Here is a 27,976-nt window from a genome sequence, read left to right on the forward strand (position 1 = left end):
CCTGGCTCCCGTTGCTGGGTCACGGCTACCCCTGGCACTCAGTCGCAAGATTCCAAATCAGCCAGCCTGAGCTCAAATCTGTTTGATAACACCATCCTGTTCTTATCTAGCTGCCCTGGCTTATTGAGGCCCACTGCACCAACGAAAGATGCCCCCTTGCCTTTTCAGATGGGCCTGAATAAATACTATAGAGATCTGGGAGATGTGGGAGAAGCTGACCTGGAAATAATGCAGTAGGGACCGTGTAACGTATTTGTTATTAAAGTTTACCACTACTCAATCCCCCTGAGTAGCCTTTGATGAAGGACCTACCCAACTCACACTCATAATAATAAGTCTAGCCATGCCCCTTGGACCATGCCACTTTTCACAGGTAACAAAAGAGATATGTGCACTTCTAAAAAGGCCAGCTACACTTTTGCTGTGCACATCAAAACACTGCTCTAAAGCTTTTTTTTCCGGCATTTTAAAATGACATTGCCATTTCCTGCGACACTGCTTTAACAGTCATCTTTTAACATAATTGGTAGGAGGCAGACAAGATGATAACACCCTTGGTACCATTACACTTTTTATATTATAGCAGCACCACACAGGATTCATGTGCTGTACACCACCCAAGAGATATTGCAGGTATTTCAAGCTGTGACTGATCGTGAAATATAACTTTTAGGCTATTAGTCTAAAAGTTAGAACATGAAAACTGTTCATTAATGTTAAAGTCTGCTTTTCTAAACTTTCACACATAATTAGGAAGGTGCCAACTTCTCCCCAAAGCATTTATCATGAAATAGCGATTACAGTGTTGAGAGCAAGACATCATGAGCGCCCAAAATTCTATTTGCAAAACAAAACATATTTCTTGTAATTTTATGAAGTGCTTGGACAGCCCACAACTCTTAAAGAGCGGAAAAGAAAATAAATAATTTGTATAAATGCAATTAAAAATGCTATCCAGGAGGATGAGAAAAATTACATCCGCCCATCAGTGAATTTAATCATTCAACACAGCTGTTTGCAACTCCATGACCACCTACAGAAGTGCTCTGGGAATCAGCCAAAATGTATGATGTCTCGACTAACAAGAATATCTTTCTCAACCCACCACCTGGATTTTCTGACTGCCTTCCAAGGAAGAAATTAGAGAAACAACCTGCCTTTACAATATCTATATCTGAGGATTACATGCTCTTGCTATTGTTTATTAGACGCTTTCTTGTGCAAATGTGGAATTTGAAGCAAATACAAATCATTGTTTCGAATTATAAAAAGCAGGTATTGGTATTATGATCCTCTTGAAACTAAGGAGTTTTAAAAATCAGATATTGGTATTATGCTTCTCTTGAAACTCATCACTCATTGAACTGATGTAGAATTCACTACAGACATGTGTGCTACTGCAAACCGCTTAATTAAACTTGCAGATCCACGTCTCTCTAATCCGATGGCTGTACATTTTCAACTGTGCTAGCTGCATGGTTTAAAACATTTGATAATGAGAATGATAGTATGCTTTTTTTTCTTGTTGTGGTTGTTTAGTGTATTTCAGGGACGGTGTGCAAATATGAATAACTGCTGCCCTCCAACACCCAGAATAAATCACCTCCTCACTAGGGTCCATAATTGCATTAGCAAATGAATTCATATACTTAGGAGTTGCTGCAGCAACTGTCAATTGTTGGGTGAATGGTGTGTAACAGTCAGTGGCGGCCCGTCCGCTAAGGCGGAGGAGTGTCGCCCCCATTGCCTCGAAGCAACAAAAGAAAGGAAAAAATAAAATGATAACTAAAGTTATTATCCTTTATTTTATCCTTCAGCTGCAGGAGCTTACATGAGGGGGCTGGCCTGGGATGTAGAGTGGGGGAGGAGCGGTACAACCCTCCTAAGTGCGCAATGTCCCTTTGGTCGGCCCATGCGCACTTTCCCTGTTCGCCATGCAGGCAGTATTACAGCCTGCATGGAGAACATGCCCACCCCTCCAGCCCCAGGCTGAGAGACGGGTCACGGCGCTCAGACCAATCACAACGCTGCATTGCAGTGTTGTGATTGGCTGCGGGGAGGGTGGGAGCCCTGGTGCTTCCTGCTTCTCACAAGAAGCCAGGAAGAGAACGCAGGAGAGGCGGCTGCAAGAGGCCAGCCGGTCAGCTGGAGGTAAGTGATTTCTTTTTTTAAGTGATCCCCCCCTGAAACCTCCCCACCAACAGCTGTGACTGGTAACAATATGGATTCTTATGGACTGCCTGCTGGAGATATAACTGCCAGATGGCAGCACCTTCCAGACAGGATTGGATCACAGAAATACTGCAACTCATCACTTAGGAGGAACATAAAGACTCTGTGCTTCATTCTCTTTCACCTTCAGTTACCAGGGTGGCCACCACACTCATTGCCATTAGAGACACACATTCCATACTTTGGCATTAATGAGAAAACCTCATGCACAGTGGGTTTGTAGGCTTAGTTTGCTTCCATTGAGATAATTAGACTTATACAACACAGAGTAAAGATTTGTGGGCTGAAAACCCACAGCTGGAACAAGTGTCCGTGAAGACATGGAGAGAGATGGACACCCTATCATCTTTGACTTATCCTGCGAGAATAACAAAATTGCTATGAGGCCCACAACTGAAGGTTTGCTAAACAAATATTCCATAGCATTCCATTCCATTCCATACATTTATACACCTCTCTGCACCACTCATGCAAAAGATATAAATGTATGCCACTTTTTGTAATTGCTAAAATAACAAAGGGCTTTAACTTCAAATGTAAAGAAACCTGATCATGTGTTTTTTTAAGAATTATCCACCTCGAACAAGTCAAGATAGCACGCTTAAAAGAACATACTCACACATTTCAAACTACCTTCATACCCACGAGCTACTAAATGGTAGTGAACTGCACCTAGAGTGACTGTTTCGTAATTGAAAGGACTTTCCAATTAAATATGAAATATAAAACAAAACATTATAATTCACAATTCATAATTGTGTACTAAAAATGTAAGTGATACTCAATTGAACATTTTGACTTTCAAGTAATGTAAGGTGATGTAGGTGGCGAATAAGGAACGCAGAGATCTTGCAAACTAAATTTGCATGAAAGTATGATTGTGGATTAATTTTGTTTGCTTGGTAGCCAGAATATATCTTCTAAAGGAAAGACAAGCCATTTACTTCATGATTTTGCTGTGACTACAATGTGAGCCACGTGACAAACCAAAACTGTCCTGACAAAATTGTTACAACCAGCCTTACACTGCAAGAGGTTGCAACTTGAATTGGACCACAGAGATGTGCTAAGAAATGGAAGCCCATCTTACTTGGATAGCAGCAACTAGCCCGGAGCCCACTGTGAAAAGACAAGAATAGTCAGTCTGGCCCTGCATCAATCATGTGTGTGTGTCATGTTCAGGTAGTTAGTGATGTAACCATGGAATTCATTTCTACTAGTTAGAGGTGAGTAAACTGTGACTGATTAAATCATTTTCTGCGAAAGGTAGCAACTGAGGGCTCCCATCAGGGCTAGACTGATAATAATATCTACTGGGCATTACTCTGGTCGATCTCCTCATCACTGTTCGTGAACTGCTCGAGGGTCAGCGGTCTGGAAGGCTGCTACCAGTCGTAGTAGCAATGTGCACTTTTCCTACTGGATGATACTGTGACAACTCTTCAGCACGGTCAGATCTCCATCACAGTTTCTTCTCTGCATGGTCACCTGACCCAATGATGGCTTTCCAGCCCAGTCCATTCAGAGCAGTAGAAAGACTAAAAATTCAATCAGCGATATATGTGATAGGTCTGTATGGAAATCCAGGGTGGGCAAATGCCAGCGACATGGCATTCATCAGCACACACCCGATGAACATGCAAATACTGACTGTGTTTAGTCTGCATGAGCAGAATTACAAGCTGGAGAGTTACAGGCAAGTCTGGAAGGGTCAAAATTGAGACACACGAGCAGATTACTGACAAATTATTGGCAAGCAAGTTGAACGGCTCAGACCGTTTCAGTTTGTGTCATGTGAGCTATGCCACTTTTACTTCCTGGGCATTACTGACAGTTATTAAACCGCAGGAATGTATTTTGCAAGGGTTGTTACATTATAGGTAAATAAACGAGGACTTTTTACTTCACATCCATTTAATGAAGGTTTTTACTTCACAGGCCTTTACTTCGCAGGTAAGCATTCTTTATGTGTATGTGTGTGAGTGTGCATACACACACAAACATGTACACCCACACACATATATATACATATCCATCTACAATACACTTAAATATCATATAGACTTTTCAGTATTAAGGGAAAGGAATTGTATAGAGGTAATAAGGGGGTTTTAGGGTTCAGGGATGGGTAGTCTATAGGGTTAGTATGGGCTCTAGGGTTAATGAAAGAGTAATCTATAGGGTATTAAAAGGTTAGTAGGGATGGGTAGTAAGGGTTTTTAGAGTTCAGGGGTAGTAAGTGGTTTTCATGGTTCAGATGTGGGTAATGCACTGGGGTACTAGGGTGTTTTTCGGTCTAATGGAAGGTAGAGTTTAGCCCTCGAAGGAAGAAGCCACAAGATCGGTAAAATTTGTATCCATTTCATTTAGGAATCAACTGCAACAGGAGACGCAGAGAAAACAGTCCCCATCTGTTCTTTTCAGCCAAACCGGTTTCGGGAATCCTATCCCTTTCTCAATGGCATCTGCTGGCAATGATGATGCAGCATGCACTGTAATTTAAAGCGCCTTCCTCCAAGGGCGTGGTCACATAAAATGGCCTACTGGATCTTGAAGTGCACGAACCAATTGTCTCGAGTGAGTTCATCATTGAAGCAGTAAATTACTGAGTGATTAAAACCCCTGTGGGCTGATGAAAATGTTGCGCTGGGTGTCCTATTGATCTTGGTCAGCTGTTCCTGGACACCAACCTCCCGTATAATGATATCGCCATTGGGCGCCATCAAGGGTCCGCAGCAAGCGGCAGGCTTTCTTCCGCGGCTGGGCAACAGCCGCAAACATACCATCGTAGAGTTTAGCCCTCGAAGGGAGAAGCCACAAGATCGGTAAAATTTGCATCCATTTCATTTAGGAATCAACTGCAACAGGAGATGCAGAGAAAACAGTCACCATCTGTTCTTTTCAGCCAAACCGGTTTCGGGAATCCTATCCCTTTCCCAATGGCATCTGCTGGAAATGATGATGCAGCATGCACTGTAATTTAAAGCGCCTGCCTCCAAGGGCGTGGTCACATAAAATGGCCTACTGGATCTTGAAGTGCATGAACCAATTGTCTCGAGTGAGTTCATCATTGAAGCAGTAAATAACTGAGTGATTAAAACCCCTGTGGGCTGATGAAAATGTTGCGCTGGGTGTCCTATTGTCTGTGGTCAGCTGTTCCTGGACACCAATCTCCTGTATAATGATATCCCCATTGGGCGCCATCAGGGTCCGCAGCAAGCGGCAGGCTTTCTTCAGCGGCTGGGCTACAGCTGCAAACATACCATCGTAGAGTTTAGCCCTCGAAGGAAGAAGCCACAAGATCGGTAAAATTTGCATCGATTTCATTTAGGAATCAACTGCAACAGGAGACGCAGAGAAAATAGTCACCATCTGTTCTTTTCAGCCAAACCGGTTTCGGGAATCCTATCCCTTTCTCAATGGCATCTGCTGGCAATGATGATGCAGCATGCACTGTAATTTAAAGCGCCTGCCTCCAAGGGCGTGGTCACATAAAATGGCCTTCTGGATCTTGTAGTGTATGAACCAATTGTCTCGAGTGAGTTCATCATTGAAGCAGTAAATAACTGAGTCATTAAAACCCCTGTGGGCTGATGAAAATGTTGTGCTGGGTGTCCTATTGTCTGTGGTCAGCTGTTCCTGGACACCAATCTCCCGTTTAATGATAGCGCAATTGGGCGCCATCCCGGGTCCGCAGCAAGCGGCAGGCTTTCTTCCGCAGCTGGGCTACAGCCGCAAACATACCATGTATATATATATATATATATATATATATATATATATATATATATATATATATATATATATCTCGCGACTTTCTCCCAAAAAAGGGGAAGCAGGGGCCGAGAAAAAAGGGGGGTCCCATCACGTGTTTTCCCCATGCAATTTTCCATAGGACCTTTAGCCAGGGCTACAGCCCAAACAGCTGAATGGAATTACAAATTTGGCAAAAAGGTAGAGTTCGGTTCGCAGATCACGCTTTTTGTTAAATGGTGTAAATCCATTCATTAGTTCCTGAGCAAATCATAAGTATATCTGTAGGTGCTTACCGTACGGGTATAGGTCCGCATACCTTACATGTACGTATGCGTACCTTTCCGAGCACAAGCTGCATGCTGATTGGCTGTCAACTGTCTGTCAACACTCCAAACCAGAAGGTGTTGGCAGTCATCTTGTGCGTCGGTAGACTGAGGCAAAAGAAAGCAGAAAAACAAACGTGTAGAACGCAAAAAGGGGGCAGGGTAGGAACACCCTGACACCCTAGGCCTGCCAAGGCCCAAAAATGTATATATTTTTTTAATGAAAATCGCGGGGTACGCGTACGTACACGTACCGTACCGTACGCGTACATACGCGTACCTTTCCGAGCACGAGCTGCATGCTCATTGGCTGTGAACACTCCAAACCAGGAAGTGTTGGAAGCCATCTTGTGTTCGGTAGACCAAGGCACAAGAAAGCAGAAAAACAAACATGTAGAACGCAAAAAGGGGGCAGGGTAGAAACACCCTGACCCCTAGGCCTGCTCAGGTGGTTCCACAAGGACCAACAAGGACAAAAAAAACTTTTTTAAAAACCCGGTCTGCTTTTTTCCAAATTACTCCCCGGGAGGCCCAAATCCTGGGGGGACCAAATCTTGGGGGCATAATAAAAAAAAAGTGTGGGGGGGCCCCAATCCCCCCCACACTGCCCCGGGGACCGCCACCTCTTGGGCAAAGCAACGCAGCCCCCTGGCGCATACTGGAGGCTCCTGGTGGGCTAGTTGGCCCCCAGGGACCTCCAGTATGCAAGGGGACTTAATCCCAAAACTTAGAACACTCTGCAGGGCGCGTTTGCACAGTGGTGAAGGTAGGGGGTGGGGCTTGAGGTGATGTGAGTGCAAACATGCCCTGAGGCGCGTTTTAAGTTGGGGAATTAATTCCTGCTCAATCCAGAGGTCCCCTAGGGGGCAACTAGTCCAACAGATATCTCCAGTAAGCGCCACAGAGCTGTGTTGCAGAGTGTTGTAAAAGGGGGCGTGCCCTTTGAACACCTCTCTGCAACACAGCTGCCTGGCGCATACTGGAGGTAACTGGTGGGCTAGTTGGCTCACAGAGGACCTCAGGATTGAAGAGGAATCAATTCCCCAATCTAGGTCACTACTATTCCTGAAAAGTAAATTTAACTGTACTTACCAGTAACTTGAATTTCCTACCATAGGATATCATTGCCTGATATATAAAATATACATTAATTAAAAAAATTATTAAAGAAAAAAAATTACAATTTCAATATTTTTAAAAACATTTTTTTCAATTTATATTAAAAATATGAAATGTAACTTAAAAAAATAAAATATCTAAAAATAAATAATTTAAAATAATGTAGTAAATCAGTATAAAAAAATATAACAATTAATACATTTAAAAATTATCCTTTACAAAACCTTTGAAATTCACTGAAAAAAACCATAGGTTTCAACCACGTTATATTTAGGAATTAGTATTTAAAAAACCTTAGAAATTCACTGAAAAAAACATAGGTTTCACACACGTTATAGTTAGGAATTTGCATTTAAAAAACCTTAGAAATTTACAAAAAAACATAGGTTTCACACATGTCATAGTTAGCTGGACATTTCACTCATACAAAACCATTGAAATTCCTCCGTTATAGTTAGTTCAGCTAACTATAACTTGGGCGCCCGCAATGCACTGCTGATGACGTCACATATTACATCACTCATGACATGGTCAGTGACATCACTCATGACATCACTCATGACATCTCATCTTGATCGTGAGCAAGGTATATGTTATACTGAAACGCGTAGATCCTTTGCCCCAAGCTGCATAAAGAAATGTAAGAAAATAAAGAAAAAAATTGCAAAATCGACCTCAGGAGTGCGACCCGTTTGTCCCTCTGGCTAGAGGGATTGTGTGGGATGTAATAGCAGCGTGGTTCAGCTGCAGGGTAACGCACCCGGATTGAGCGCTGCTATAGCAGTGAATGGAACCGGTTGGGAGATATATATATATATATATATTCACTGAAAAAACCATAGGTTACACATACGTTATAGTTAGCTAGACATTTCTCTCATACAAAACCATTGAAATTCCCCCGTTATAGTTAGTTCAGCTAACTATAACTCACGCGCCTGCAATGCACTGCTGATGACGTCACATATTACATCACTCATGACATGGTCAGTGACATCACTGATGACATCTCAAATGACATCCCTGATGACATCACTGATGACATCTTCCTTGTGGCACACCTCCTCTTACTGTAAAATAACCTTTGACACACACGATCAAAAATAGAAACAAAAATGTTCAAAAAAATGGAGATACCCTCGCGGGTTTTTCTTTTTTAAATGTTTTTTTTGCCCTTCGGGGTCTTTCAGGGACCCCCTGAGAAGGCCTACGGGGTCAGAGAGTCTCTACCCTACCCCCTTTTCACGTTCTTCACTTTTGTTTTTAAGTCACTTCTGCCTCGAGGGTGCATGCACCGTGCGCGCACCTCGTGTTTACTTTTTAAATAAAAAATGTTTTTTTTGCCCTTCGGGTTCCTTTAGGGACCCCATGAGAAGGTCTAGGGGGTCAGGGAGTCTCCTCCCTGCCTCATTTGCATGTTTTTAAAAGCATTTACGAAAATCGGGTAAAATTTAATTTACGACGCGTGCGTGCACAGTGCGCGCATGCATGTGCGCACGTTGCGCGCACGTAAAGTCATGTGACTTGAAAACAAAGTCATGTGACTACAAAACAACACTTTTGATTGGTTTATACTAGTTTCTGTTCCAGAATCCTCAGAAACCCACCAACTTCCCTCACTATCTCTTTCTGTTTCCAGAGAGAAGATCTTTGGAGCTTTTTTCCTGCTTTTGTTATTTTCAACATGGCAGAACAGCAGCAACAGGATTCCTCATCAGACTCAGATGTGGAGTTGGTGGAAGAGTAGCCACAGGCCAAAAAGATAAAAGAATCCTTCATCTGGAAATTCTTCAGTTATCCGGAGGGGCAAAAAAAAGTAAATGGACCTAAGGTAACGTGCACTATCTATGGGAGTGTGCTGTCAAGGGGAAACCCTAACAAAAAATACTCTTTCAGCATTCACACCATGATGCGGCACGTGAAGAATATGCATCCCAAAAACTTTGCACGAGCATCCACAGGAGCCCTTGCTGCCGAAGTGCCAGCTGCTGCCCCCAGCACCTCATCAGCAGCAGCAGTATCGCCATCAACATCGAATTTAGATCTCCGGCCACTTTTGGCCAATGTACATATTAGATGCAATTTTTGTAACAAATTATGCTGCTATGGGGAGCAGAACGTGAACCTAATCGAGATGAAGATTAGGCAGCACCAATGCTCTAGAAGATATTTTTTTTATTTTATTTATTTTTTGTTCCTGTTGAACAGTTTTCCGTTTTCTGATTATGGTTTTTTTTTTTGGCTCAGGGGAGGAGCAAAACAGATTAACCACACTAAAATCTGAATTGGATAGCCTTTTACAGGCTAGGGTCGCTAGAAGGTTGGAAGCGAGCAAAAACTCTCAATTCGAGTTTGGTGAGGCAGCTGGAAAGATTTTCGCCTGGAAAACTAAAGCCGGCCAAGCACGGAACTACATTAGGGAGATCAGGGTAGAAGGGGAATCAGTCTCCTGTTTCTCAAAGCTAGATATAGGTTGTGCAGTTCAGGACTTTTTTCAGGCCATCTATAGAGAGGACATTTGTGACAAACAGGCGGTGAGAGATGCCTGGCTTGACAATTTTTCTATACCAAGGCTTTCCTCTGAACAAAGTATGGCTCTGGTGACAGAGATTACTGCAGACGAAATCAAGAAGGCAATGGGTCAAGTGAAGCGTCGGAAGGCGGCTAGCCCGATGGTTTACCGGGGGAATTATATCGGGAACTCAGTGAGGAGATTACCCCAACTTTGGTTACTCTCTTTAACAGCATTCTCTTGGAAGGAGTGGATCCCCCAAAGTCTTGGAATGATGCCACTGTAGTCCTAATACCTAAGCCAGGAAAAGATCTTAAGGAATGTGGGTCATATCACCCAATATCGCTCCTTAATAGCGATTACAAAATCTTCGCTGGTATCATGGCTAGTTGGCTGGGGGGTGGTTAGTTCAATAATCCATGAGGATCAGAGAGGTTTCATTAAAGGCAGACACTTAGCAGACCTCACACATGATTTAGTCGGGGCCATTGATATTGCCTCTACTTTTTCTCTTCCGTTGGCCGCTTTTACCCTGGACGCAACCAAGGCCGTTGATAGGGTCAATTCGGCTTATCTGGCCGTGGTTATGAAAAAATGTAACCTACCTGATAGCTTCTGTCGTATGATAGCTCTTCTATATAAAGCTCCAACAGCTAGGCTATCTGTTAACAACTCTTTGACAGAGCCTTTTAGTATCACAAGGGGAATGAGGCAGGGTTGCCCGCTCTCCCCACTTCTCTTTAACCTTTACATTGAGCCGTTCGCTCAGTATCTTAGAGAGGAGGTTGATATTTTACCTTTTAGTTTTGGAGGGTGGGAAAAGCGGGTAGCATTATATGCCGATGACATTCTCATAATGAAATTGGACCTGGATATTGCTTTTCCAATGGTAATTAAGAGGGCAGAGGAGTTTGGTAAGATTTCCGGTTACGAGATAAATGCTAACAAAATGGAAATCATGGCTTGGAATATCAATAATACTCATCTCAACGTTGTTTCTTCCATGCCATATCTGGAAATTAGAATTAGCCAAGACGTCAGCAATATTGCTGCCCAGAACCTAGAATGAGTACATAAGGAATGTAAAAAAAAACTAAAGGCATGGGCTCACCTTCCCCTCTCCATTTTGAGGAGGACTAATTTAATTAAGATGTCTATCCTGCCTAAATACACTTTTCTGTTTAATTCCATCCCCCTGGCTTTTGATACCATACAAATAGACAATTGTCAACGTGAGTTAAATTCCTTTGTTTGGAAATATGGAGCTACTAGACTGACCTGGAAGAAGCTGAGGAGAAGGAGGGAAAAAGGAAGTTTAACACTACCAGACCTGCAGTACTACGCATGGGCGTTCCAGCTATCTTTTTCCAGAATGCTTTTAAAAACACCATCAGTTTCTTCTAGGGGTGAGATGTTTCGAGCCATGTTAGAGGGAGCCGTTCTTCCACCGGACGGCTTCCTCTTTAAGTTTGGGGCTCAGAATTTTTTTTTAAAGTAACATTGAAAATTCTCCAATCATTGGCCTGAAGCTGGGCTAAATTAAGAAAGCGTATAGGGCTTAGCTACTTTTCAAATCTAGCACCTATGTGGGACTCGCCAGGCACTCCACCGTGCCTTAAAGACAGACTGGCTAGTCCGATAAAGGAGGCTGAAATGTTGTATTGGGAAGATTTGCTGGCAAGTGGCTCAATGCTATCCTGGGAAGACTTGCGAGAGAGAGTAGGGCCAAAGCTCTCTAGATTTAAACATATGCAGCTGACTAGCTGGGCTCAGGCGCTGAGTAGGAAGGGGGTCCCCTTGGGCATTTCTAGCAACCTGGAAAATCAATTAATGACCAGGGGGAGGAAAGGAGGTCTCCTGTAGGTACTGGGCAATCCTGGAAGAGATAGACGGAGACTTCAAACTCGCCGAGGAGCTATGGGGAGGAGGGGTGGGTGCCAACTGCGAACAGATGTGGCTGGATTCTTTTACCTTACTGTATAAGACTGTCAAGCCAGCATGGTTGAGGCAAAACCACCACCTCACGTAACACTGTGCATATTTTCCCCCCAAAAGTTGGCAAAGTTTTGTCCCGGGAAAAAAATGCAATAAATGTGACTTGTTAGAGGCATCAGATGTGCACATGTTTAAGGATTGTCCTGCTATCAGCCAGTTTTGGGAGGAAGTGAAGGATGCCCTGAATTCTATACTTAATACTACACTGAGTATTACTCTCCCTTTAATCATCTTTGGGATTGATGAAAAAATCTCCGGCCAGGCCAGATCTTTCCTCTTTTTTGCAATCCTTATGGCAAGGAGACAGATTTGCAGGTTTTGGGTGGATACCACACCCCCCACATACTCGGGATGGTTGACGTCCCTATACGAAGTCTCAAAGATCGACCAGGCTAGATATGGTAGTAGGAAAAAGCTTGCATTTTGGGACCTTCTAGTACAATGGTGCTAGGACTTCCGGGGTTTTTTTTTTCCCCCGGGTCCTATGATTATGCCTATTCTCTGCTCCAAAGACCTCAAAGCAATGACTCTCCTCGGTGAAATTGAGGTCCAACGGGGCGCTACATACCCTGATGGATAGCAGGTCGCCCTCTCTGTGCCGGTTTCCTCCTCTGCCAGAAAGCTATCTGTGTCTCGGTCTGGATGCCAATCTTTCTATCCCTAGCCATGGACAAATAGACACATAGTGGTGGTCGGTGGTCTCTTGCACGGGAGCAATGGCAAATGAGGACAAAAAAGATATATATATATATATATATATATATATATATATATATATATATATATATATATATATATATATATATATATATATATATATATATATATATATATATATAACTGTTTAAAAAAAAATATTTAAAACAGAAAGACAAAAAAAGTACTTTTAAGAACTAACTTCACTTCTCCAAGAAGAGCTGTGTTTCTTAAATACTGTGTCATTTGTTATTGAACTTTTTTTTGTTGGTTTTTTTTCCCAACGTGCGCGCACCTCGCGATTTAAAAAAAAAAAGTTTTTTTGGCCTTCGGGGTGCTTCAGGGACCCCCTGAGAAGGCCTAGGGGGTCAGGAAGTCTCTACCATGCCCCCTTTTCACGTTTTCCACTATTTTTTTGGGCTCTCTTCTGCCTTCGACACAAAATGGCGGCCAACACTTTCTGGTTTCCTCCGATTAGAATGTTGACAGACGTCTAAGAACAAACCAGAATTCAGCTCGCGCACACCCGTTTCGCGCACTGGTCTATAAAATGATCTGTGTGCAAAACGTGCAGTTTATGTGCAATATCAGTTTTGTAAGGGTTTAGCAGCAATTTTCTATTATAAGTTTGACTAATGCAACTATATTTATCATATATGAGACCATCTTATTTGTAATCATGGAAGGGAAGAAAACCAAAGCCATTAAATCAAAGTACCTATCTGTTATATACAGTTGATTCCCACAAATGAGGATATACAATATAATACCTTATATAAAATCATGTCAACCAGATGAATACAGACAAAAATGGCTAAAATCTAATAAATAAGAATCATGTTTGGAAAATGTTAAGAAAAATTCCTTCTTATGTAAGACTCCACCCCCCCCCCCCACCTTTTGCACCTTAAAACCGTAGAAGAAGAAATTCATAATATATACAGTATAGAGATTCAAATATACAGACTCAATGTTGTCCCATGGACTTCTATAAATATGTATACATGTCCTCGCTCGTGTTTAGCCCCCCGGATATTTTGTATCCATCTCAAGTATGTATCTGGTTTCTAGGCATCTTAGTTTTGCCTCTCTGTTGCCTCCTCTTTTGTGTGGTGGCACTGCATCTAAAACAAAGTAATTAAAATGTTTCAGAATGCTATTTGTATTTCTTTAAAATGCCTGGCAACAGGGTAACTAAGATCGTTGTTTAAAATGGCTCGTGTGTGCTGTAATATCCTTTTGTGAACTGCCAATATTGTGCTGCCTATGTAATACAGATTGCAACTACAAACTAGTGCATATACCAAAAATGTGGTTTTACAGGACAGATGTTGATTGATTATTTAGTTGCGGTCACTGAAAGCTGTTTTGTATGAGATCTTATTTATTCCAAACTGGCAGACCTTAAAGCTCAAACACTTATAAAATCCCTTTCTGGTTGTTAATCATGAGCTTGTTTCTTGATCTTCTGAGCTGCTTTGTCCAAGGCATTGCCCATTGACGCAGTTCTTATATATATTATTGCTGGCTTTTTGGGAAGTAACCCTCCAATTATTGGATCTCCCAATATTATAGGCCAGTTGCGTCTTATGATGGATCTTATCTGTCCTTTATGTCTTCAATACGAATGTATTAGCCATGTAGGCTCTTTTAGTGTGTTATCTTATGCACACCGGGTTTGCGATCTATACGTAAGTAAATCCTGTCTGCTTTGACTTTTTGATTTTGAAATTGCTGCATCTATGGTTCTAGATTTGTAACTTCTTTGAAGGAATCTATTTTTGCATTCCCTTTGTTTGTCTTGTGTGTTATTTTCCTAACTACAGATGCGTCTTACCCTCAGCATTTAACCGTAGGGGATGCTTTGTATAAGGTGTGGAGGGTGGGAACTTGATGCGTGCAATACTGCATTGCCAGCAGTTTGTTTACGAAAGAGAGAAGTTGCTAGTTTGTTGTTAGTTATATATACTTGACCATCCAAGAACGTTATGTTTCATAACTGTTAGAAAAAGTCAAATTTAAAATTACATTGTTGTTGATTTGTGAAATAAAATCATGAGCGCTCTGCTCTGACCCTTTCCATACAATAAATAAATTGTCTATGAACCTTAGCCATGTTATTACCTTTTCAGTATAGGTGCGTGCATATTGTTGCATGAGGACCAGCTCCTCCCACCATTCCATAAACAAACAGGCATAGCTGGGAGAGAAGCTGGCCCCCATTGCTAAGCCCTGGATTTGCTGATACAACTGGTTTTGTACATGAATAAATAGTTTTTGAGACAAAATATTAACATGTCGATCAGCATTTTGTTATGTTTAGCAAACTTCATAGGCCTATTGGCTAATAAATGTTAAACCGCATGTATAGAGCGCAGATACATCTAGTGCCACCAAGTGGTAAGCAGCTTGCCACTTGATTGTATCAATTTTCCTTATATAATCAATGGTATCCTGGAAATACGATTTAAGTTTTTTTTAACATGTTCTCAAATTAGTCAATATAGATGGACATATTTTCCAGTGGCCCATCGCAGGCTGAAATGATGGGCGTCCCAGGCGGTTTGTTCAGACATTTATGAACCTTAGGGACAAAGTAAATTACTGGAATCATAGGATTTTCCTTTTTCAAGAACTTGTATTCCTTAAAGTTCAGGAGGCCCAAGCTTTTCCATTCCAACTGTTTTTTGAAAAAGTTGTCTTGTGTGCTTTTTAATTTTTGCATAGAACTTTTTCGGTAGCAGTCAGTATTGTTTAATTGCAAGCTGCTTCTTCCATATAGTCCTTGTGGGGCCACAACACTATGTTTCCCCCCTTGTCTGCATTCCTCAGCATTACTTCTTTTTCTTTCTTCAATTTTTCTATTACTTGATAATATTGTCTTTCATGGTTGGTAATCTTTATTTTGGATTTACTGGTATCCACATGGAGCTTTTTTACTTGCCCCACCACGTGTTCATTAAATCGGTCTAGAGAGTCTCTCGACATGATTGGCATGAATTTAGATGTTACTTTAAATGTCGTCACTGGTTTTGCACACGTGGAAACATAAGATCTTGTGTATTCATATCAAGTTGTCGATTTGCACAGACTCCCCCCCTTCTCCCCAATTTCGTTCCAAATTGTGGAGGTCCTTACGTATACCCAAATCAGCTACGGTGAGATTTTGCACTGCTGGATTGTTCGATATTGAGTATGGGCGTCAGTGTCCCGCATTGGCTCATGTTGATTAGTCTGCAACTGGCAAAACTTCTTTAGTTTTAATTTTCTTATGAATTTACAAATGTCCGTACGTGTGTTTATATAATCAAAGTTGGTTTCAGGACAATAGGACAATCCCAGAGAAAGTAGCTGTTGTTCTGCTACATCCAGGTTCACATTAGTTATATTGATAATGGTATTCTCTTTGGAGGTTATTTGTGGGGAACTGAGAGACATTATTGTTTGCGTCTCCATTGGCCCCGTCCTCTCGCCGGTTTCGGATTGCCACTGTTGCCCCCGTGTTTCTGGCATCCTGCCTTCATTGCCGCCTACTGGCTATCTGTCGTTTTTTGCCGGTTTATTGGCTCTTGGTCTAAGGGTCTCCCTTCGACTTCTCCTTTGACAATCCAACTCCTCTCCCAGTGATAACTTTGTGGCTCTTTGATCTGGTCTTTCCCTTGCTGTTTCCACCTCAAATTTGCTCTCAACAGCCGAGCTGAGATCTGATGTCGATGTAGCCCCACCTTGCTCCTCATTACATTCCGGTTGGAACTTTCTATTTTTTGCCGTTGCGTTTCTTAGTGAATCGTATTCCCGGACAAATGTGAAAATGTGTACATTGGTGTAGTCATACATATATATGGACCTGTGACCAAGGAGCTGGGCTCCGAAATGCGTCGGGCAGGACTGCCGATTTATAACTAAATAAACCCTTTTCACACGCAAAATGGAGTTTGGGCTCGGTTCTTTCATTCTTTATCTAAAGAAATTCATGAAGGAAGTTGGTGTTATATATGTATATATATGTATATATATATATATATTACCTACTGGCACTGGCGGTCGCCAGTAGGTAGTTATATTTAGGACCTAGTTACCATAGGAAAATCTCAACATTCTGTTCCCAATAACTTTGGTGCAGATTGAAGAATGTTCGCGAAATTTTCCAAACTTATGGCCCGCTTAGGTGAGCTCCTATCTTGAAAGTTTCAGGGTGATTCGGCAAGTGGGGACCGAGAAAAAAGGGGGATTCCAAAACGTGTTTTCCCAGTGCAATTTTCCATAGGAAATTTTAGACACGGCTACAGCCCGAACTGATGAACGGAATTACACCAAATTTGGCAAAAAGGTAGCCCTTGGTTCAGAAAGAGCCCTTTTTGTTAAATGGTGTAACTTCGTTCAGTAGTTGCTGAGAAAATCAATATTACAAAAAAATCGATATCTAGAGGCGCGCAGCATCCGCGCACCCTCCCGATCACGAGATTCATGCTAATTGGCTGTCAACACTCCAAACAAGGAAGTGTTGGCAACTACCTTGTGCCTCGATAGAACCGAGGCACAAGAAAAGAGAAAAACAAACATGCAAAACACGAAAAGGGGGTAAGGTAGAAACACCCTGAGCCCCTAGGCCTGCTTAGGGGTCCCCAAAGGACCCCCAGGGCCAAAGAAAAAGATATATATTTTTTTAATTCGAAGGAAGCACAGAGGATCCGCGGATCTGGCCGCGAAATAAAAAAAAAGCAGTGTGGGCTGCCACGCTTTGTTTAAATAAAGCCCCTGGGTGGGCCAGGTCCCTGGAGCAGAAAAAAAAGTGTGGAGGGGCCCCAATGCCCCCACACTGCCTCAGGGAACGCCACCCCCGGGGCTTTGCTCAAAGATTTGTGGGGGGCACACAGCCCCCCACAGCCCGGGGACCGCCACCCCATGGGGCTTTGGTTTCTAACGTGGGGGGGCATCCAAGACCCCCCCAAGCCCCGGGGACCGCCACCCGCGGGGCTTTTCAGAAGTATTTGGGGGGGGGATAATGCCCCCGCCGCAGCCCCGGGGACCGCCACCCCCAGGGCTTGTACAATAAATGGGTGGGGGGGCTCAAAGGCCCCCCCAAGTTCCGGGGGCCGCCACCCCCCAGGGGCTTGTTCTAGAAAATAAACTACATGTGTAGTGGGGGGCTCGAACCCCCCCACACGACCCGGGAACTGCCACCTCCCCGGGGCTCTAAATATTCAAACGTGGGGGTCCTATAAGTACCCTGGAGCCATGGGGACCACCATCTCCCCGGGGCTTTAACAATGTTGGAAGGGGAGCTGCGCGGCCCCTCTTCTGGAGCCCTGTAATGGCCCAGGGGACCTGGCCCTGGGGCCCTGGCTCCTGCTGTGTCCCAGGGTGCCCAGCAGAGAGGAGCAGAGAGGAAGCGGCACCTGACCTCTTTGATGACTCCCCGGCTGGGGAGTCAATTGTAACTACTCACACTGACACTGTGCAACAGGGAGGTAGTAACCTCCGCAATAATTACAAAAAACTAGAAAAACTGATGAAACGAGAACAGGCCAAATGGTGGGAGTACCGGTCCTTGAGCAGATATCTGGAGGTGGGGCGAATCCCTCGTGGATTAAGAATAATGCTGGCCCCCAGTTCCGAACAACCAGACCCAAACATGCTCAACGAGTGGGCGGAATGCAATTTAGAATCCTCCCGAAAATTGGTCACCATCTTGGTGAAGTATGCTGCAAGCGACCGTACTTTGTTGCAGCAAGAAATTGATAAATTGAATATTGAAATAAGCAGATTGGAAATAGGAGTCGAAGTAGAATCAGCGAAATTCAGGGGAGATATGGTGGCCAGGCTACGAAAGGAAGAGGACATAATTAAGAAGCGTAAAGCGTTCAAATTTCAACGCAACAAAGTTGACTACCAGCAAGGTCGCATTTTTACATTCGCAAAGAAATTTGATGCCATCAAGGCTTCTAAAGTGACCCTGAGCTCCACCTCAGCCTCGGGTAGCCTGGGAGTTAGGCCAGCATCGGATGTGTTGTCCTCTGCATCAGACATAAGTTCAGTACCTGATAGTGAATCGGACACAGAAGCAGTTAGGAACGATCCGCGATTGGGGTTTTCCCGGTTCTCGCTAGCGCAGGAGGTAGACTGCCTGCGACAAGACAGGCGAGACACCTTACGACCCAGGAAACCCAATCAGTCTGTAATAAAAGAAACAACAAAAGGCAGCAACAACAACGCCAAGCAGGCCGCGCAAGAAAAACCCAAAAAGAAGTATTACCCCAAAAAGAAAGGGAATCAAAAGAATTAAAATCATCTTACAATGCCAGCCATCTCACTACAGGTGACTCTTCTGTCATCAATCTCACCCAGGTTGCTCTTACCCAAGCTGATGTAACTACACTATCACTTGGATTAACATACAGTCCAGCTTGTGACTTCAACTACGCTAAGACTCGAGTTGATTTGATAAGTATACGCATAAGTTGAAATTGAAGAAATACTTTTTGTGCAATAAATTCCAGCCTAAAGCCCGGGGAACTCCACCAATTGATATGTTACCAGGTTTGGCAGCCAATGATTTGGAATTACTACAAGATTTGACATAATTGCGGAATGAAGCTCCGAGTACTGGGTCATCAGAGGAACAGTTGGTTCTGGACTCACCAAGTCGCACTTGTTTTAAACCCAAATCTACTTTCACACCGTTGATGTTGTATGACAATATTGATATTTTCTATGAACTAACTATCGTTGGGATCAAGAAATTGTACACAATAACATTATAGGAGAAACGCAAATATTGGGCTCAAAATAACAGCTATAACAATTTGGTCAAGAAATTGCAGGCGGACAATACCATCATCGTCCACCAATCCGACAAGGAGGGCAATGTCTTGCTTTGGCCTCGCTCTCTCAATTTGGAGGAGGCATACCTCCAACTAAATGATGGATTGTGTTACAAACGTTGTGATGTGGCTATTGTCAGGAAAGTTCAGGCGGAATTTTACATGCTCCTGATGGGGTGAGGGAGTGCAGGCTTATTGAGCCTGGATGAATTTAAATTCCTTAAAAGACATAATCCTGTAATGCCAGTCTTTTACTTGATCCCTAAAGTCCACAAAAACCTTCAAACCCCCCCGGCAGACCAATCAATCATCTCTGCTCGAAGTGGACTGTTGGAAAATACCACCATTTACATTGACTCTTTTCTGCAGGATTTTGTTAAATGTTTACTATCTTATGTACAAGATTCTGGTGACTTCCTAAGAAAATTGGACGATGTATTATGGGATTCTGAATGCTGGCTAGTGACACTGGATGTTTCAGCTTTGTACACCAGCATCCAACACAATGACGGGTTGAGAGTCATTAAATTCTATTTGGGCAACAGACCTATTCAAATGCATGAACACAACAAAATGTTGATCGTTATGATTTCTGTTTGCCTACACAATAATTATTTCATGTTAAACAATCAATACTGCCAGCAAATCAGGGGGGTTGCTATGGGGGCATGCTTTTCTCCCAGTTACACCTGTTTGCATATGGGCTACTGGGAGGAGCAGGTCCTCCATGGTATTTTCCATGATATCTGTGCTGAACATGTGGTACACTGGTTCCGCTATATTGATGATATTTTCCTTATATGGCATGATTCCAGACAGTAGGCTAGTGATTTCATTGATAGGATCAACAGTAATGCATTTAATCTTGAATTTACATCTAATATCAGTCAAGACAGGATTTGTTTTGTGGATGTGGAGGTGGTGGTCAATAACAACAAATTGGAGACTGTTTTTTACAGAAAACCGACAGCTGGGAACACAGTGCTGCACGCCAAAAGCCATCATCCGGCGCATTTGATATGCGTTATCCCCTATGGGGAGATGCTGTGTATCAGACGCATTTGCAGTAGATTCCCATTGCAAGCAAGCTCAGTAGGCAAGTAGAGAACGCTTCTTGGCCAGAGGATATACCAAGACAGTGGTAGACAGGACTATCCGGAAAGCAAATTCTATTCCGAGGAAAGAGGCTTTGCTCTATATAAAATCCCTGGTAGTGAAACCCATAGAGACTAAACAACCAGCTAGACTCATTCGGATGTATAACAGACAGCACCAAGCTCTCCGTAAAATTCCTAATAAGAATTGGAACTTGGTCTGCAATGACCCTGTCAATGGAAGTTTGATGTCTACTAAGCCTGATGTTGCCTTTAGAAAAGCACGCCCCATGAGCGATGCTCTAGTTAAATCAAGTCCAGAGGTAATTACCAGTACTACCTGGTTGCAGGCGAGTAAGGGTTTCAGGAAGCGTTTCACATGTAAGGCCTGCAAATACGGGGCGAGTCGTACAGAATACATTACACCTTTTTCTGAGACCCCCCGTAGTATCCACAAACAGCTGACGTGCAAGACTGAGTTTGCAGTATATGTGCTGGAGTGTCCGTGTGGCCTGCAATATGTTGGGAGTACCAAGTAGCAGGTCCACAAGCGGATACTCCAGCACATCAGGGCCATTAACACCAGTGATGCAGCTTACCCAGTCGCACGCCAGTTTAAGGACTTTCACAGCAATAATAGTCAGCTGTTGCAATATTTTGTTATTGATGCAGTTCCCCCCCATGAGAAGGGGTGCGAATCGTGAAGCTATTTTACGAGCACTGGAAACAAGATATATTGTGGATCTTGACTGTAAGTCGCCTCTGGGCCTCAATGCTAGCGAGGATTTCTATACCTGTCTGTAATCTCCATACTATAATACCACGATAGCACCTTAGTAGATTGAAGAATCAACAATGAGTTTTAAGCTAACTCCCTCTTCATTTTATCATCTTGATGAGGAGAAGTTCATAGGTGGTAATCTCTTAATGTGCACTGTGTCAGTGTTTTCTTTTTTGAACAACAAAATTCGTTTTAACACTTTTTTATGAGTTTGTTCTCTTATATTATTCTTTTTGCACTTGTTTTGCACATTTCTTGCACAGATGTTACATGTTGTTTACATTAGCAGTGCCACATGGTTATTAATGTTTACATCTATGGATTTTATAGGTTGATACAGATTTTACCCACTTGGGTCTTATCAGGGCTTTGCCTTATTGTTTGATTAACTGTATCAATGTTGCGTGGCTCTAAATGTCATGCATTTATTCAGTGATATTTTTAATACGTTTTATACAATTGTTTAAAGGACAGTTATTTTTTGAAGACTTTTATAAAAACTTATTTTAAGAGCCAGCTACACTAATATTTATGAGGTTTCTTACATTGATGTTTAAACTTATGTGTAGTATTTTGTCTATTTCTGTCCATGGTGGGAACTGTGACTACCAATCATGTAACAGCGTTCATTGCACTTTAAAAATTGACTGCTCGACCAATAGCGTTATGTGATCAAGGACTCTGGGCAGGCCGAAACGTTATGCTAGAAGGTCGAGATAAAATGGAATAAAACTATTTTCACCTGCAAACCTTTGGGTCGGCTCTAGTTCCTTTCTCCAGCTGTGTCCCTGTGTATGGAGGATTGCTGGAGGTTTTTGGTTCGAATTTGTGTAGCATATATATATATATATATATGTATATGCAAATTAACTTATGTAGACATTAAAAATGATAGTATGCAAATTCAATATAATGGGTCAAAACTGATACTAATACCTCTCTAGTCCTTCACATGATTTGAAGGACTACGAGATGTTACGGCATGCGATGTAAAATTACTCTCGATATAATTACCTTTAATGTAAAGCCAAACCCGATAAAAAATTCACAATGTAATGGTTTCCTATTTAATTCATTTCAAAGTAGCAACTGACATTTATCATGTAATGGCCAGTCTGATTCTGCCAATAGAGTACTGATGGGAGAATTCCTTTATGAGTCTAGGACTCCTAAGTGAGGCCTATCTTCTCCCAGTTTCAACCCTCAGACATGCTGCAGAGTCCTTTATTCATGGCACACCATCACCATGCTGGACCCTTACAGCAGCTTAGTGTTATTCAATTTCCCATTTTGCTGTTTGAGTGTTGCCCACAGTAACATATGACATTTTAGATATCTGGGCAGCTAGGGTTGTCCATCAGCTTGGTGGAGGTGGTGTACCAAGACGAAAGGCGGCGTCACACAGCCAAATGATCAGAGAGTGGGAGTGACTGGAAATGCTGAACACCGTAATCACAACATCCATCTGAAAGCTCCACAAACCTTCAGGTCTGCCTTCCAGATAAAATGACAGATTTCTGACATGAGAGCATGTTTGAATGACACAGCTGGTTCCAATAACGTTTGGTATTGAGGCTTGGTAAATTGTTTGAAAAAAAAAGAAATGAAATGATCTTATGCAAAGTGTTATATATAAAAAGGTAAAAATACAAAATAAAATAAATATAAAATAATAGTAACATATTTTGTGTGGAGATAATTATCATTAATGCCCCTATTTGAGCTTATCAGAGCCAACAAAAAAAGGATTAAAGGTCAAGAGGGAGCGTGCTCTTATTATATTGGTTGTTTCTTTTTCCCCCTTCCTCCCTGACCTCTAAAGTGAGTTTTTTTTAGGGGGTTGCCTTTTCAGTCTAATGACGCTTGGTATGCCAGGTCGACAACCATGCAATATTACATAAAGTTTTATTAGCATAAAAAGGGACTCTCTATTCACATTCGAATTAACTTCTTTGTCGAAGCTGGTGAAGATGGATGACTCCAATGCCGTGTTAAAACATTGGCAGACAATTTTATTTCAGCTTACTATCAATATGAATCACAGTTGTTTCACTGCAATTCGGGGGGCGTATCCTTCTTTCCCTACTAATTTCCACTTTTTGGTTTGCAAAAATCTGTCACTAATCGCACTGTGATGTAGAACCACTTATGTCACTAATTGGCCTACTCCTGAGTCTGATGTACTGTTATATTCTCATTAAGATACTGATGTTTGTTTTATGCTCCGCGCCCTAACACAAATGTTGCCCTCGTTTGCGACATATAAAACCGGTAAATAAAGCAAACTGTCAATCTGCTGTCAAATACACAATAAAACTATAACTGTGTGAAGGTGCAAGAAAAAACTTATAATGACTAAGATATAGGGAAGGAAAACATCTGCCAAAGGAAGGAACTTATTACTGTGTTTCAAGAGCTTCACAACAGTTTACCAGTCATCCACGTTAATACTCAACTGCAAGGCTGCCTTCTTAAGGGTCTCCTGGCTGAAAACACTTCTAGGAACTCTTAGAATAGAAGGAGGGTGAAAGTTCCAGCAAACACAGAGTAAATATAATTGGCAAAACATGCATGCACGCGTGCGTTACTTGTGTGATAGCTGCATGCATTAGCTGCATGCGACACCAAAAACCATGCAAAACCGAGCAATACAATGTACCAGGCATTCTACAAAATGGTTAACAATCAGTAATGCCAGTGTAAGACCCAAAAGCCAGAATAGAGAATAGAGAAAGAGTAAGGTTAGTGCTGCATGACACAAAAACTTCAGAATATATCCAGACACTTGAGGGATGGTGAATTCACTGTCAGATAAAGTGCGTGTGAAGTTTCCGGGACGACACCTTTGCAGGAGACACAAACTGTAAGAAATGTTCAATGAATGGTCAATTTGAATCCCTTGTTCTGTTGGGGTTGTTAGGCTAGGCGTTCCAAAATGGCGACAAAAATGGAAAGCATGAGAGGATGAATAGACTGTGTCTGGATGTATTCCGACAATTGCGAATAATCAAAGCACAACATGTTCTCAGGTGGGTTGCAAACATACAGCCATGATGAGCCTTTGAATCACCGATACTCACACATCAAAGGAGGCCTCATCATCAGCAGGTGCCGGAGACGATCTACAATGTGAAGCATACGATGCAGCGTCTTTTTACAATGCTGTTAACAAATGTCGGTCTTGTGCTGAATGCGAGATGCATACACATGGAGTTAAAACGGCGTGAGCATTATTTATTTATTTTTTTTGTGCTTTTTTTTCTCCTTTCCGTTTTGTGCCCCCACCTCCCCCTGGAAAGCATTTGCCTTCTCTCTCTGCGCTTCTATAGCGGTGATTATTAACAAGCGCGGGGTAAAATGTGGCTGCAATCAATCTTTTATTTCCTTGATCAGGAATTCATTCCACACTCCTCGGCGCAGGCAGGTGAGTCCCGATCCCGCGGAGTAATTATCCGACAGATGTGCCGAGCAGCTGCTGCCACGCGCCGCCTTTTACGACGGGCCTGGAATCTGCGAGCTGCTGGCGAGGGAGGAGTGCGACAGAACGCGCGGCGCGCGAGACCACACATCTGGCTCTCCGTGGGCACAGAATAAATCAATTAAACATGGACTTTAAAGCTGGCAGTTAACGAGTTCTTTGCTTTCAGGTAATAACATTCAAGGATAAGTGATTGTGAAGATGGAAAAAAGTAGGGCTATGGAGGAAAACTGTAAACCTTTGCTCTTCTATCAAACGGTCTTTATACTACGCAACGTACTTTTACGGGGGTAATTTTGGAGTTGATGACACCAACTTAATTTTACATAAGTATCGAGGGGGTGTTACTTTTTAAAAGCGATTTGTGTAGAATGGAGTAAGACCATGTTCCAGAGTTCTCCATGTTACCTTTATGGGCACGCTATCTGTAAACTGGGAAACTCTTTATAAGAGATACATTCACTGGCTTATGATATTTTCACATGTTTCGTCTTAACCCCTATAAACATGCCCACGTTTGTATGAAAAGTGTTTAGAAACGCATACATCTAAAACCCTGTGGCCCTGGTGAAAGACACGAACTAATTCCAATTCATGCTCAAATCGGGTATGACAGGAACCTCAAGCCATCACTGAGTTTGTGGTTCGGACCGAAGTAAAAACAGTATCTGCAATTCTTCAATCACTGTGTGTGGTATTACTTCCATCCCCCGCCCCCCCCCCCCCCCCCCCGCTCAAATTACTGGGGTACCCAAATGAGGAGCTCAATATTTAGCCTTAATTTAGGTTGACCTTAATATTTATTATGATCTAACTAAATTACTGAAGCAATGGGACATCGGTTAAAGAGTTGTGGTATATGACAACAACACGACCAAATGTCCTGTTTTAATGCAGGCACACCTACATTGTCTCCTGCAACCAGAGATTATGTTTTGCTCAAGCAGAGGAGCTTTAATTCTTAAAATGATAAAGGCATCTCACAAAATGACCACATATTTTGGACCCAATAATCATTAGTTTTTTCTCAGCAGAAAGCTGCTGTGTGTGAAGTGAGTTTTACTGAAAATCTAGTATTGTTTTTTGTGCCAAACATGTATACGACATTTTATCTGCCATTTAAATTGTTTAATGTATGTGTGGGTATATATAACATTACACTTTCCTACTAATCCAAAGGAAAATGCTGTACGCCCAAATGTGATGTTTAATTTCAAATGATGTATTCAAGATTACAAATCAAAGGCAGACCGGCACAGACCTATGCTTTTCGGCTCCAGATCACAAGCCTTACTCACAGATGGGCGTAACCCTTCTTGCCCTCTATTTGAAATGACCACACACTTAATTACAATAATAAACGTGTTCAGCTGCGCAAAGTCTATTTTCTCCTCACATTCCACTCTGAATCATTGCATCAACAGTGGGCATGTTCAGTTTCACCTGCGTGCATGGGGGAGATCACTCTAAAAACAGATGAATAATTTTAAAATGCATGAATTCGCCGAGGAGAAGAATATATGTCATAATGTGAACAACTTCTTCAGCCCACATTGCCCATAGCATCTCCCCTTCCTCCAACCATCCGGAGCAGTTAAAGTTCATAGGATTGCCGACTAGACTATTCTAACAATGTATAAGATTCGATTTGACACTTCGGACATAAAAGAGTGGAAAAACAATATTCCTTATCTTGTTAACAATGTCCACACTAAAACAACCAAGAGGTGAGAATGCAACCAAAATGGTTTCGGTCTTCCACCTTTCATAACACCCTTTCAGTCGCCATTTTGCTCATTGCTTATATATCTTTTTAGACTTAGCAACCTGATTCCACTGAGAGAGGAATTTGTGCCCCCCACCATGCCCCTTGTCCTCTAAGACACAGGATAATCAGTAATCCACCAAGACATAAAAGCCTCTTATTCTCCATGATTTCCCTGCGTACTAGCTGTCGGGTCGCTGTCGAGTGAGGTACATCTTGCTTCAATATTCTATTGCTCTCGGGGACTGCCACCAGTGCTTAATGTGTAAAAAAAGAAGCCCTGGTGCTCAACATTTTTCTTAGGAGGCCACCGCCAATTTTACCAGTTGTACGACCAGCTACATTCCTGGCTCCACCCTACTGCACCATTCTCATGCCCACCGCCTACATGGACAACGCAAAAGCAGCCAACATCAAAAATATACTACTGCTTGAGAAACATTACCTTGATTATAACAGTCCACTTATTTGACAACATCAGCACATATTAAAACAAAAGGTGTCTGAATGATGGTAATGTATCATATCTTCCAAAAAATGCCAACGCCTGAGCAGAAACTAAATGCCTTTACTATGAATTGAAGTCTAGTGTTCTATCGACTTCACAAAACTGCATTAATTCCAGAGACACACTTGCCATGTAGAAATATACCATGTATATCAAAACTAATGAAGATGCTAACAACGTAAAGCAAGCAAAGACAAAACTGCCAAAGCCATGTACATAATCTGAAAGGTTCTGTCAGCCAAGCATGTCAAAACAAATGGGTAGTAAAACATTGTACACTCTTGCCTTGTAACCCTGCATCTTAATTTTGTAAAGCATGAACTAAACCAGAAACACATCATGCTTGAACCAGGGTGGGCCAGCTGTGAAGATGTACCAGGCAGTCACACAAGCAGGTATATATTTAATTTCAAAAGTTCTCGGGAATTCTGAATGGAGGAGTAAAAATTTATAGTCCTGGCCCTATGAAATAAGTGCCGATGCTGAGCTCTGGAAAACCCCGGCACAAATTAAGCACTGACTGCAACAGAGGACAACCACGCATATAGAGGTTTGTTGCCACCTTCGCTCGTATGTCTTCCCAGAGTGCCTGTTCATTTCAACATTCCTTTAGGTTACACAGGTGGCCATTGGGATATACATACAGCTTGTTCCACACCCATTCCCTTAGGGCATGAGCACTAGTACAATACAAAGTGTGCCGTGGAGTGATGTTTAGTGGGTGTCCATTCCCGCACGCCAAGACCGCCCTGCGAGGGTTGACAGACTCCCATGAACAAAGCTTGGGTGTTTGGTGATCATAGCTAACGAGGTAGACCAACCCGCCCCCACTGCTGCTGCTACGGATTGACAAGCTTCAATTTTAAGTAATTTCTTATGGGTGAAAAATCTTC

General features: G+C 42.4%; 1 protein-coding gene across 9 annotated transcripts in view; it reads right to left on the reverse strand.

The window, feature by feature from the left end:
• MPDZ (multiple PDZ domain crumbs cell polarity complex component) overlaps nt 1-27,976 on the reverse strand; it is an 856,387-nt gene that overhangs the window by 438,715 nt on the left and 389,696 nt on the right. For 6 of the 9 annotated variants that reach the window (XM_086961392.1, XM_086961390.1, XM_086961388.1 and 3 more), the window contains one exon: nt 24,413-24,454. The exons of the other annotated variants lie outside the window; for them this stretch is intronic. In XM_086961392.1, coding sequence (XP_086817518.1) covers nt 24,413-24,454 — 42 coding nt within the window. The remainder of the gene's footprint in view (nt 1-24,412; nt 24,455-27,976) is intronic. 9 annotated transcript variants of the gene reach the window in all.

Source organism: Lissotriton vulgaris, chromosome 3_1 (assembly GCF_964263255.1).
Source record: "Lissotriton vulgaris chromosome 3_1, aLisVul1.2, whole genome shotgun sequence".
Taxonomy (NCBI): Eukaryota; Metazoa; Chordata; class Amphibia; order Caudata; family Salamandridae; genus Lissotriton; species Lissotriton vulgaris.